Here is a 13,560-nt window from a genome sequence, read left to right on the forward strand (position 1 = left end):
GGTCAACAGTACAGCAAAATGTTAATTATAGAACCCAGGTGGAGGCCCCTGGGTGGCTCAGTGGGTTAAGCCTCTGCCTTCGGCTCGGGTCATGATCTCAGGGTCCTGGGATCGAGTCCCACGTCGGGCTCTCTGCTCGGCGGGGAGCCTGCTTCTTCCTCTCTCTCTTTCAGCCTGCCTCTCTGCCTACTTGTGATCTCTGTCTGTCAAATAAATAAATAAATAATCTTTAAAAAAAAAAAAAGAACCCAGGTGGTAGGTATATGAGTGTTCACTATACAATTCAATCAATTTGTCTCTCTGTTTGAAAATTTTCACAGTAACATACTATAAAAACAAACAGAAAATTACCTAAGCTACAAATGATACATGATCCTAGAAAGAAATCTGGATCAGGAAAAGCATCTCAAGAAGGAATATTAGGACAATTAGCACTGTTACAATGTCCTTGCTCTAAGGAGATAAATAATGAAGTATAAGATAATCATGTGTCTATTAAATGTTAATAATTGATAAATCTGGTGAAAAGTATACAGATATTCATTATATTCTTCCTTCCACTTTCTCATAACTTAAAATTTTTTGAGATAGAAATTTTAAAAGGTTGCCCAAAAAACTGCCTAGAAAGTGTCCGTAACTTCTGTCGTTCTTTGGGGCTTATCCGCAACCACAGTTTAAAATATAACTATGTGTGTATATATATATACACACACACATATACATACACATAGTAAGTCCAGAATACAAATGATAATATGTGTGTATGTATGTATATATATATATATATATATACACATATACATTATAATATACACATACATATATATATATATACCTATATATACACACACACACAGTTATAAAAGAATAAAAAATTTCTTCTTTAGGAATGTTACGACAAAGTTGAGAATGGGGGCGCGGTGGGGGGAGTACTCTACAAATTGGCATTTGGTGCTGGCTTGGGACTTAGGAAGGAACTAGCTACAAAGAAATGTTAAAGGTTCCAGGTTGGGGGTAGGGGAGAAGAATGGCCATCTGAGACAAAAACTAAATCCACATAGTAAACTGTTTCTGCAAAAGAGAGAGACATTGATTTCCCAGTCTGAGATGGTAAGGGAAATGAGCTCCTCTCAGTTACAGAAGGAAATAAATAGTCTGAGGCAGCAAGAATGAACCAGTAACAGAGTCATGTGCTTGAGAGAAGCAGTCTCTACCGGCTTTAACAAGTGTAGTAAGGTGAGGAAACACGCTTCGTATCAAAAGAGTTCCTTTTTATTTAAACATAAATTTTTGGGAGATGCCTGGGTGGCTCAGTCAGTTGAGCATCTGCCTTTGGCTCAGGTCATGATCCCAGAGTCCTGGGATTGCCCCGCATAGGGTTCTCTCTGCTTGGTGGGAAGCCTGCTTCTCCCTCTTCCCTCTGCCTGCTGCTCCTCCTGCTTCTGCTAGCTCTCTCTTTCTCTGTCAGATAAATAAATAAAGTCTTTAAAAAAAAAATCTTGGTACCTCAGGCAAAAATAAAACAATCCATTTAAACTCTACAAAGTGAAAGGCTTTCTAAAGCCTCAAGATCTATTCTATCATCCACCTGAAGTGTCAACAGTCATGTGATAAACTTCTCCAAGGATCTGAGAATTTAAAAGATCAAAGCCCTTTAGCTCCAGCCCATTGAGCAATCCCCATCCGACTGTATCTGCTATGCTTCTAGCATCTCACAAAGCGTCCCCTTATTCAGAGGCACTTCAGGACATCTGGACTGATCTGAATTCTGTGCTGATGGTATGAGAAGTACAGGGCATCAGCAAAGAGGGTAAGTCTTAACTAAAAAGGTCCAGTCAAGTCTTTCCAGAGGGCTTCTCAACCTCAGCACTACTGGTATCATGGGCTAAGTAACTTTGCTGTGCAGGCTGTCCTATGCACACTGTAGGACACTTAGCAGCATCCCTGGCCTCTCCAGGAGATATCAGTTGTATAATTTCCCCTTTTTACCTCCCGCACACTATTTTGACGGTAAAAAAAAAAAAAAAAAAAAAAAAAAAAAATCTCTCAACAGTGCCAAATGTGCTGGGTAAGTAGAGGTGGCAAGGAAATTGCCCCAGTGGAGCCTCTGGTTTACAGAAAATAAATCTACACCACCATAAGGATGCACTTAGACCAATCCAGAAGGGGTCTTCTACAGCCTCCCTACTCAAAACGGGATACAAAGACCAACCTACGCAAGCAAAGGAGCTAGCTAGACCGAGCAGAATCTCAGACCCACTCCAGGACTCCTGAACTTAATGGAATCGGCATGATCCCCTGGAATGATTCACCTGTGCATGGAAGTTGGGGAAGCACACAGTAAAACTGAGATTCTTCAACACATCAAATGTTTGGGGGCAAAAAGGAAGGGTAAAACTGCTTTAGATTTAGACTTAACAAGCAAATCAAACATAAATTATTTCAGAGATAATTAATGACATCTGAATATATACTAGATATTAGATATTAGAATTAACTTTGTTCAACATAGCCATGACATTGTGGTTATATGTAAAAATGCCCTTATTTTTTAGATATACCAAAGAACAAAAATGTCACAACATCTGCAATTTATGCTAAAATAAAAGCTAGCCAAAAAAACAAGATGAAGCAAAATAAAGAAAGAAACAAACAAAACAGAGGAAGCAAATATGGCATAATAATAACTGTTCAATCTAGCTGTTGGGTATGTGAATTCATTGCATTATTTATTCTTTTTTTCTGGGAGATTGACAGTTTTCACAGTACAAAGTTTGTAAAGTCTAAATGCAGTGTGGTATCCTGGATTAGATCCTGGAACATAAAGTAGAAAAACTAATGAAATCTGAAAACCACCTGAAATTTAGTTAATAGTAATATACCAGGGTTAATCTTGCAGTTTTGACAAATGGACTTTGGTTATGAAATGTTAACAGGGGAAACTGGGTAAAGGGTATATGGGAACTCTCTCTCTGGGCTATCTTTGTAACTTCTCTGTAAACCCAGAATTATTCCAAAATGAAAAGGTTAACTTTTTTTTAAGTTAGGAAAGAAATAACCAAACAAACAAACAGAGCATAGAGGGCACCTGGGTGGCTTAGTCAGTTAAGCATCTGGCTTTGGCTCAGGACGTGATCCCAGGGTCCTGGGATCAATCCCCACATCAGCCACCCTGCTCAGTGGGGAGCCTGCTTTTACCTTTCCCTCTGCCCCCCCACCCCTCCCCCCGACTCTTGCTCTCTCTCTATCTCAATAAAATAAATAAAATCTTTTTTAAAAAAAGGCACAGCAAACCACTCAAACATACTTATAAAAGTCTTCATAGTACCGTCCCTTGTGATCCTGTCGAATTGAGGCTCGGTTTATTTCAGGAAATTCATCTGAAAACGAGAAACAACACACATAAATCAGAGTGAAAAATAAATGAGTGAATAAAATTATATATAAAGTTGGCTAATCACAGCCTGCAGACCCTCGGCATCCACTAATAGACTATAAGATTTTCTATTTTACCCTGGGCTCATAACAGAAAAAGTATGAAAGATGAGCATTGTGAAGGGAAAGATGTAAGGAATGGGTGGGAAGCTTAACAAAAAAAAAACTAGAGGAGAAGACTTACTCACCAAGAGATTTTGCATCATAGAAAGTTCTAGAAAATAGGACCACTGTCACTTCATGACTACAGTTTTTCTCCTAGAATGAGTAGAGAAAAAAAGGCTTACATTTATTTCATTTACTTCACAATGAAGGAGTCTGCATGAACATAATAGTCTCAATTGTAGGAGGCTCAGTGGTAGCACACTGTATTAGATGATATCACGTAACTGAGGCTGCATAATGCAGTGAACACAGCACTGCTGGAGTGAGAAGATCTGCACTGAGTCCTGGCTCTGAAATTTACCACCTCATGACCTTGGGCAAATTACCTATTGTCCCAGAAGTGCAAAAAGTGCTTAAAAACTGCAAATTGCCAATAAGTATGGGTCACTATCTCCCAGCTCTTGATTTGGCATGAACTAGATTAGCCCAGTGTCAAAGGATTATGGTACCTGTACCTGTTTCATGGTGTTTTTAAAATTTCTTCAGAAAAGTAGCTTAAGAAACAAGAATAAAACCCATGGTGGTAGATGTGAGAATCAAACACATCCCAACATCCTACCACGGCCATAAAGATGAGGCTTGGGAGCTACTTGAGATGCAGGAGTCGAAGCCAAGGCAATGAAGTACCTTTGGATGGGGACGGGTTTTGGTGAGAATACATTTCCACAGAGTCTGGAGATCAACGTTCTGGAAATAGGCTGTTCACAGATGGCATGAAATTTGGCTTGCACCAGTGAAACAGCAAGCCCAGTTTTAGTTCCTCCCAATCTTCAAAGAGGAGAGCTTACAATGACCCATCTCTAACTGACCATACTCACTGACTACACAATTCACCATTTACCATGTAAGGTATATATACAACATGATCCACCTTATACAACCCCATGGATATACCTCAAGTGGACAGAAATTCCTAAATACAAGCCACAGTACCCAGAGCAGAGTGCTAGGAAAGAGCACATCTTCATTAGCCACCAACAAATTTATTGGATACCCAGTGCTCCAAACTCAACTCCTGATTTATCTGATTTTGGTATAAGTGATATACAGAAAAAAATGCCTTACAATGGGCTGGTGTGGCCATATGAGCCTCTCAACTCATGTGATGACGGGGATAATATATGACAGGCAACATGACCTGGGACTATAATAATACAGACAGGATAGCACTGAGGTTATGATCTCAGGCTACCTCTGGGTGAATGGAAGGCACCAATTAGAATCCTCATTCTGCTTTTACATGCTGTTGATCATGAGCAAATTACCCAGCCTCTTTGAGCTGTACTTACCCTACCTATAAAATAGTGGCAAGAGTTTAGTGAGATAATGTGGACAAAACACTTATCAAGATACCTGCTATGTCAAAATACTCAATAAATGTTAACTCAGACTACTACTATTACTCCCACCACCACTATATTTTGGGCTCTGAAATGAATTAATGAACTCTCATGCTCAATCCTTCTGTCCACAGTGCTAACTTTTAAGTTATTAGACAAGAGGAATAGACAACCTTCACTAAAATCATTAAATCAATACAGAGTAGTTACGTAAAGTTAATTCATTTTCAAGCTCCCGCTTTAAAACCAAGTTCTTGAGCACCTGGGTGGTTCAGGCATTAAGCATCTGCCTTCAGCTCAGGTTATGATCCCAGGCACTGGGATGGAGTCCCACACTAGGCTCCTGGTCAAGGGGGAGTCTGCTTCTCCCGCTGCCTTTGCCCTTCCCCAGCTTGTGCTCTCTTTCTCTCTCACATTCTTTTTCACAAAGAAATAAAAATCTTAAAAAAAATAAAACCAAGGGGTGCTGGGTGGCTCAGAGGTTAAGCCTCTGCCTTTGGCCCCGGTCATGATCTCAGGGTCCTGGGATCAAGCCCCGCATCGGGTTCTCTGCTCAGTGGGGAGCCTGTTTCCCCCTCTCTCTCTGCCTGCCTCTCTGCCTACTCTGTCAAATAATAAATAAATTTAAATATTTAAAAATTAAAAAAAAAAAACCCAAGTTCTTGAATTTAAAAAATGAACAAATTCATGGGGTGCCTGGTTGGCTCAGGCAGTTAAGCAACTGCTTTCGGCTCAGGTCATGATGCCAGTCCTGGGATGGAGCCCTGCATCGGTCTCCCTGCTCGGCGGGGAATCTGCTTCTCCCTCTGCCCCTCCCACTCTCTCTCTCTCCCTCTCTGTCAAATAAAAATAAATAAATAAATAAATAAAATCTTTAAAAAAATAAACAAATCCTAAGAACAAAATCCTGTAAACTAATGACTGGGCCTATGCCAAATTCTGCCCCTATAGCTAATCACATATCCACTTACAGAATCTTGGGTTAGTCCACATCTAAGACACAACTGAGCCAGACCTGAAATGAAGGTTTTCACAGACCCAATAATGAAATGGCCATTATGAGATCCAAGGTAACCACTATTCAGCCCACCCCAAGCTTTAGGCTCTGGCAGACACCAAGGCCTGATCATGGTTAAACCACATGACTGCAGAAGCCTCCTGGTTGGTCTGCTTAATTTCAGTGTGTCCCTTCACCAAACTGCTCCTGGCCACTGGACTCTTCTTTCCTCAAATTCTCCCTGGCTTTGATCATAGTGATATCTTGGCTGAGAACCTGTAATAGTTCCCATACTTCCTGTCAAGTCCAAAACTACCTGGCTCAATATGACCCTATCTTTCTAATCCACCTCATTACTTAATTATACCCCATATAAACCCTCTGTGAAGTTGCCTAGACCACTCCCCACTCTCACACCTGTCTACATCCTTTTGCTCGAACTGTTCATCTGACACACCCTCTCCATCTTCCTTTCCAACATCCAAACACCTTCCTCGGCCTTCCAGGCCCAAATTCAAAAGTAAATAAAGTTTCAACCCCTAAAACATATAGTTTGCTATTGCTTCAAATACACATATGCAAGCTCCCAGCAGATCTGTAAGTTCTCTGGGGGCAAGCATTGTACTTCTACATCTATACACTTCACAGCTGAAGGATATTGCTTCGGTGTTGCTGAGGAAGATGGGACTTAGATTCAGTTGAGACCAGGATCCTACTGAGACCATACTACATATAGATGCTTTAAAACACCTTGTGAGAGGGCACCTGGGTGGCTCAGTGGGTTAAGCCGCTGCCTTCAGCTCAGGTCATGATCTCGGGGTCCTGGGATCAAGTCCCGCATCGGGCTCTCTCCTCCATGGGGAGCCTGCTTCCTCCTCTCTCTCTTTCTGCCTGCCTCTCTGCCTACTTGTGATCTCTGTCTGTCAAATAAATAAATAAAATCTTTAAAATAAATAAATAAATAAAAATAAATTAAAAATAAAAAAACAAATAAAACTTAATTCTATGTTTTTATATTTCCTATTCAAACTATTCATTGCCGATGAAACACAAATGATGGTGTGTGTTGATTTTGTACCCTGAACTTTGCTGAATCCATTTACATTAGTTCTAATAGATTTTTTGTAGATTTTTTAGGATTTCCTACATATAAGAGTTCATCTGTGAATAGAGGTACTTTTACTTCTTCTTTTCCAATAAGGGTGCATTCTACTTCTTTTTCTTGCCTAATTGCTGCAGTTAGAACCTCTGGTACAACACTGAATACTAATGGTGATGGCAGGCATCCTTACTGTGTTCCTAAATCTTTTTTTTTTTTTTTTAAGATTTTATTTATTATTTGAGAGAGAGAGAGAAAGTGAGAGACAGCATAAGAGGGGAGAAGGTCAGAAGGAGAAGAAGAATCCCTGTGGAGCTGGGAAGCCAATGCAGGACTCGATCCCAGAATCATGACCTGAGCCAAAAGCAGATGCCTAACCAACTGAGCCACCCAGGCCCCCTAATGTTCCTAAATCTTAAAGGGGAAAGTTTTTAGTCTTTCACCATTAAATCTGATGTCACCTATAGGTTTCTCACAAATACTTTATCATGTCGAGGTAGTTAAAGTAATGTAAATCTAGAGTTTTATCAATTTAGGCTTTAGCTATACCACCCTGAACGCGCCCGATCTCGTTTGATCTCGGAAGCTAAGCAGGGTCGGGCCTGGTTAGTACTTGGATGGGAGATAACTTTAATTAAAGGTAGCTTGGGGCGCCTAGGTGGCTCAGTGGGCTAAGCCTCTGTCTTTGGCTCAGGTCATGGTCTCAGGGTCCTGGGATCGAGCCCTACATCAGGCTCTTTGCTCTGCAGGGAGCCTGCTTCCTCCTCTCTCAGCTTGCCTCTCTGCCTACTTGTGATCTCTTTCTGTCAAATAAATAAATTAAATTAAATTAAAAAATCCAAAGGTAGCTTAATAAAAATGGTGTATTTCTAAAATCCGCAATAGTAATGTTTATGCAATGAGATTTAGTGTGTAAGAAACATACCTTCCACTTGGTAAAGAGATCAGCAAGGAAACCATTCACAGCTTTCTCAAAATATAGATCCCCTGAAAAGCAACAACGAGAAGAGGGTGAAGATTATCTTTATTTCTTGTTTACAATATCTGCTCTCAGTAATGTAGCAGGAATGGGACCAAAGACAGGGTAGGTTCTGCTATATCTTAAAACAAGATTATAAAAGTCAGGTGTATAAAAGTAGCTTCAATCTAGACTTTCCACAGAGCCAAATTTAGTATTTGCCTCACTTAGTAAGAAGCTGTAGCTCTAAGGTAAAAGCCAAGATTGAAAATGCTTTGATGACTGAAAAATGCAGTGTTACCTTCAGAATGAGAGGACCATCTTAACCTCCAAATGTGAGTATTCTCACGATGTTTAAAGTTGGTTAGAAGATGACCCTGGGCATTCACTGAATTATCAGTTGCAGTTCCTACTGTTCTTGAATGACTTGGATGACCCATAAAAGAGTTTAGTTTATAGACATGGATGGAACTAGAGAATATTATGTTATATGAAATAAGTCAATCAGAAAAAGACAATTATCATATGATCTCACTCATATGTGAAATTTAAGAAACAAAACAGAAGATCATGGGGAAGGGATGGAAAAATAAAACAAGACAAAACCAGAGAGGAAGACAAACCATAAGAGACTCTTAATTACAGGAAATAAACTTAGGGTTGCTAGAAGGAAGGGGTTTGGGAGGATAGGGTAATAGGGTGATGGGCATTATGGAGGGCATGTGATATAATGAGCACTGCGTGTTACGTAAGACTGATGAATCACTGAACCACACCTCTGAAACTAATAATACACTATATGTTAATTAATTCCATTTAAATAAAAAGTTTTTAAAAAGAAATTAATTTGTAATTTTGCTAAACACAAATTTGAAATACATGTACCATAGGACTGGTGTATTGGACACAGTAGCCACACCTCATAGCAGCTATATTGCCCTCTACTCATTACATAATAACTCTAATAAAATGAGACAAACAGAGGCACCTGGGTGGCTCAGTGGGTTAAAGCCTCTGCCTTCGGCTCAGGTCATGATCTTAGGGTTCTGGGATCAAGCCCCACATCGAGCTCTCTGCTCAGCAGAGAGCCTGCGTCCCCCTCTCTCTCTGTCTGCCTCTGCCTACTTGTGATCTCTCTCTGTCAAATAAATAAATAAAATCTTTAAATTTAAAAAATAAAAATGAGACAAACATGGAGAGTTCTGAGTGACACGAAGAGAAATGAATAATATCAAAGAAAGTTTGTTCCTAGCCATAGAGTGATTTTATGTCTTTTCAACCCATACTTGCAGGATAATTAAAGATCTGAGAAGTCAGATTTTTCATTAATACTTTATAGCATTTCATGGAATTCACCATATAAATATACATATGTAAAATATTTCCTTTCAATTTGTTTATTTTGGCATTTAATGATTTGTAAAGATCTCGGGACAGATTTTTAGAGAATGTCAATAGCTTACTGTAAAATGATACCAACTTGGGAGAAACCAAAAATGTCAACCCAATGGCAGCTACAACCAGCACTTAGGAACAGTACCATAAATATCGAAATCCCACATTTCACAGCTCATCTGAATAAATATGTAAACCATAGCCGACGTAGAACGAAACACCACCTGAAATAAACAAAAATGTTAATTGCGTTAAAAAGCAATGATGTATGGAGTTTCAGCTGTGCTAGATGAAAAAGTTCTGGAGATCCATTTCACAACAATTAAATGTAAATGTACTTAACCCTACTGAACTGCACACTTTAAAATGGTTTAGACGGGGGACCTGAGTGGCTCAGTCAGTTAAGTATCTGACTCTCCATTTCCGCTCAGATCCTGATCTCTGGGTCATGAGATCTTGCCCAGTGTTGGACTTTGAACTGGATGTGGAGCCTACTTGAGACTCTCTCTTCTTCTCCTTCTGCCCCTGGCCCCCACTCACTCTCATTCTCTCTTTAAAAAATAGAAATAAAATAAAATAAAATGGTTAAGATAGGATGGGGGGGCCCGCCTGGCTCAATCAGTAGAGCATGGGACTTTTTTTTTTTTAAGATCTTATTTGTCAGAGAGAGCACAAGCAGGGGGTGGGGCAGGCAAAGAGAGAAGCAGGCTCCCCACTGAGCAAGGAGACCAATGCTGAACTAGAGACAAAGGCAGACACTTAACCAATTGAGTCACCCAGGTGCCCCACATGCAACTTTTGATCTCAGGGTTGTAAGTTCAAACCCCACACCGGGTGTCTAGAATACTTAAAATAAAATCTTAAATAATAAATAAAACAAAATAAAATGGTTAAGATGGTATATTTTACATGTTTTTTACCACAAAAGAAAAAAAAAGGCAATGATGGAAGATTTTTCTTAAATGTGACATGAAACTTCTAAAAGCAAGCTTCATCCCTGGCATCATAAAGCCACGAAGAGAAGATCTTGTCCCTGCCCTCTAGGAGCTTAGAGTAGAGGATTAAAACACACAAAAGACTGCAACATATACAAATATTCCATGAAGATTTTCATAAGAAATGTGGAGGGGGCAGTAAATCTACCTAGGATAGTCAAGAAAACCTCATTATGAATACAGAACTTGGGGTAAGACATGCCAGTTGATGAGCTGCCAGTCTAATAAATTATTAATTATAATTCACATCGGACACACCCTACATACCTAGACTGCCTCAAGGAACCAGGAAGGCTTTCCAAAAGTAAGGGAGCCTAAGACAAGTACAGAGGAATGAATGAGTAGCTTGTAAGGGGGAGAAGGCAGGAGCTAAATGCTCCAGACAGGAGAAAGAAGTAGAGAAGTATGTGCAAAGACACGGACACAAGACAGAACATGGCATGTTTGAGGAACAGCAAATGGTTCCCAAGGGCAGGACAGCATGCAATAGAGGGACTTATGGGAGAAATGAAAAAATGAGCTCCAGATTCCAATGTCTCCGCAGATTTTTCCTCTCAGAAGTCCAACAAGTATCTTACAAACAACTTTTTTCAACTGCTCCCAAATGTCTCCCCCCCAGTCTTCCCCACCTCATAAAAGACATCACCGTCTGTCCAACAAGCTGATCAATTCTTCTCTTTCCTTCACTCCTCATACCCAATCCACCATTAAGTTTTGTGAACTCTACTCCAAAATGCATCTCAAGTCTGCCCACATCCCTCCATTGCTAGGGCTCCTACCTTAGTCCATACCATAGTCTTCTATCTTCCTGAATTATTTCTCTGCTTCTACTCTTGCCCCTACAAACAATGCTCTACACAGAGCAGAATACTATGGGTGCATATGCCACAACCTTTCTTTCTAAGTAATGGGAAGCTGATTCTATTCCAAGAGGCAAGGCACCCAGTCAAAAGACTAAACCTCCCAGCTTCCTGAGTAGCTACATGTGACTAAATTCTGGCCAATAAGATGTAAACAAAATGTCATATCCGGAAGCTGACATGGCTGGAAGGTGAATCCCTCCTGACTTTCTTCCCTTCCTCTCTCCTCTACCTGGAATATGAATGTGGTTACAGCAGCTCCAGCTGTACCATGGAAGCCCAGTCCTGAGGATGGAAGAACAGGAAGATAAATAGAGCCTTAGCTCACCAATAATTGTGACACTGCCATTCCAGCCAGGAATGGTCTTCCCATGGACTTCTTTTATCAGAGAGAAAAAAGTTGACTCTGGAACATCAATTTGCCGCTGTTACTTTGGGATTTTTTTGTTCAACAAAATCCAACTGAATGGCTCTGAACTTGGACCTCATTTTTGGTGACATGGCTAAATGCACCATGAAGGTCAGAACTATTGGTAAATAACAGCACCCATTATAGGGTCTCCCTCAGGAAAATGATGAAGAAAATTGAAAAAGTCAGCACATCAAGTACACATGCTCCTTCCGTGGCAAAACTAACATGAAGAGATGAGCTGTGGGCATCTGGCACTATGGTTCCTACATGAAAACAGTAGCCAGTGGTGCCTGGACCTACACTACCCCTTCTGCCATCATAGCGAAGGCAGCCATCAGTGCAAGAAAGGAATTCAGAGACCAGCAGAAGCTCCATCATTTGAAACACCTCTAGCCTATAATAAATAGGCTAACTAATGTAACAACAACACAACAACAAAAGAAAAAAAAAACAATTGGATGAATAAATGATCTTTTGAAAGCATAATTCGGGAATCACTCAACCACTTAAAATCCTTCAATAGATTCCAATTGTCCTTCTACCCCAGTTACAAGGACCTATGTGAACTGGCTGCAACCAGTCCACCTTCCCACTGACATCATTCTTCCTATTTATCTCTTATGCTTCTGCACACTGGCCTCTCACAATTGTTTCCTCTGCCTGGAAAGCTCTTTGCCTCAACCTCCATACACTGGCTAAGTTTCACTTTTCTGGCGTCTTTCAGAGACACCTCCTTGACCATCTTTGTAAAGGAGATCTACTACTCTCTCTCGCAATGCTCTGTTTCCCTATGAATGTTTAATTTATCTCATTTGTTTACTAAGAAGGCCACCTTCAGTTAGTCTTTCTCATTACCCAACTAGTTTCCTTTGGACTACTCATCATAATCTATAATTACATTTATGCACTGGGTGTCTACTTACATCTGTCTCCCCACTAGGGTGTGTAAGCTCTTTACCAGGAGGGATCGCATCTGTGCTGTTCACTCATGCCTCCCCACTGAGTGGTAGTGCTCCACTCTGAATTCCCCTCTAGAATGAAGGATGTTCATAGGGACACCTGGGTGGCTCAGTCAGTGAAGTGTCTGCCTTGCTCAGGTCATGATCCCAGGGTCCTGGGATCAAGTCCTGCATCAGGCTCCTTGCTCAGGAGGGAGCCTGCTTCTCCTTCTCCCTAGCGCTCCCCCTCCTTGTGCACACTCTCTCTCTCTGACAAATAAATAAATAAAATCTTTAGAATGAAGGATGCTCATGGATAACATTCTATACCAATTTGTTTGGTTTTTTTAAATAGTTAATCTCTATACTCAACTTGGGGCTTGAACTCATCACAAGATGAAGAGCCACATGCTTACCAACTGAGCCAGCCAGGTACCCATCTACCAATTCCCCCCCCAAATTAAGTACTTAATTAATTAATACTTCCTTTAAATATTAAAAAAAAAAAAGCACAATAGCACTCAGAAGGTGCTTCCATATTATTTATTAAATATGTGAATGAGGGATGCCTGCATGGCTCAGTCGGTTAGGCCGCTGCCTTCGGCTCAGGTCATGATCCTGGGGTCCTGGGATCGAACCCCGAATCAGGCTCCTTGTCCAGCGGGGAGCCTGCTTCTCTCTCTGCCTCTGCCTGCCACTCTGCCTGCTTGTGCTCTCTATGACAAATAAATAAATAAAATCTTAAAAATCTTTAAATATGTGAATGAATGAGGTTGAAGAGGTAAACAAGCATATGCCAAATTATTGTGGTCTTTGTAAATTATGCTTAAGAGTGAATTTCTAGGAAAGTGGGGACAAGCAAAACAAGATCACTATCAAATAACAATTTGTGCCCATTAGAACTGCAAAGACTTTAAAAATCTAATACTGGGGCGCCTGGGTGGCTCAGTGGGTTGGGCCTCTGCC

The 13,560-nt window shown here is 40.5% G+C and overlaps 1 protein-coding gene across 10 annotated transcripts in view; it reads right to left on the bottom strand.

Moving 5' to 3' along the window:
* DEPDC5 (DEP domain containing 5, GATOR1 subcomplex subunit) overlaps positions 1-13,560 on the bottom strand; it is a 133,884-nt gene that overhangs the window by 95,117 nt on the left and 25,207 nt on the right. For all 10 annotated transcript variants that reach the window (XM_044243840.1, XM_044243846.1, XM_044243847.1 and 7 more), the window contains exons 9-12: positions 9,535-9,613; positions 7,962-8,023; positions 3,624-3,693; positions 3,308-3,380 (exon numbers count right to left, since the gene is read on the bottom strand). In XM_044243840.1, the coding sequence (XP_044099775.1) occupies positions 3,308-3,380; positions 3,624-3,693; positions 7,962-8,023; positions 9,535-9,613 (284 nt within the window). The remainder of the gene's footprint in view (positions 1-3,307; positions 3,381-3,623; positions 3,694-7,961; positions 8,024-9,534; positions 9,614-13,560) is intronic.

This window comes from Neovison vison, chromosome 3 (assembly GCF_020171115.1).
Source record: "Neovison vison isolate M4711 chromosome 3, ASM_NN_V1, whole genome shotgun sequence".
Taxonomy (NCBI): Eukaryota; Metazoa; Chordata; class Mammalia; order Carnivora; family Mustelidae; genus Neogale; species Neogale vison.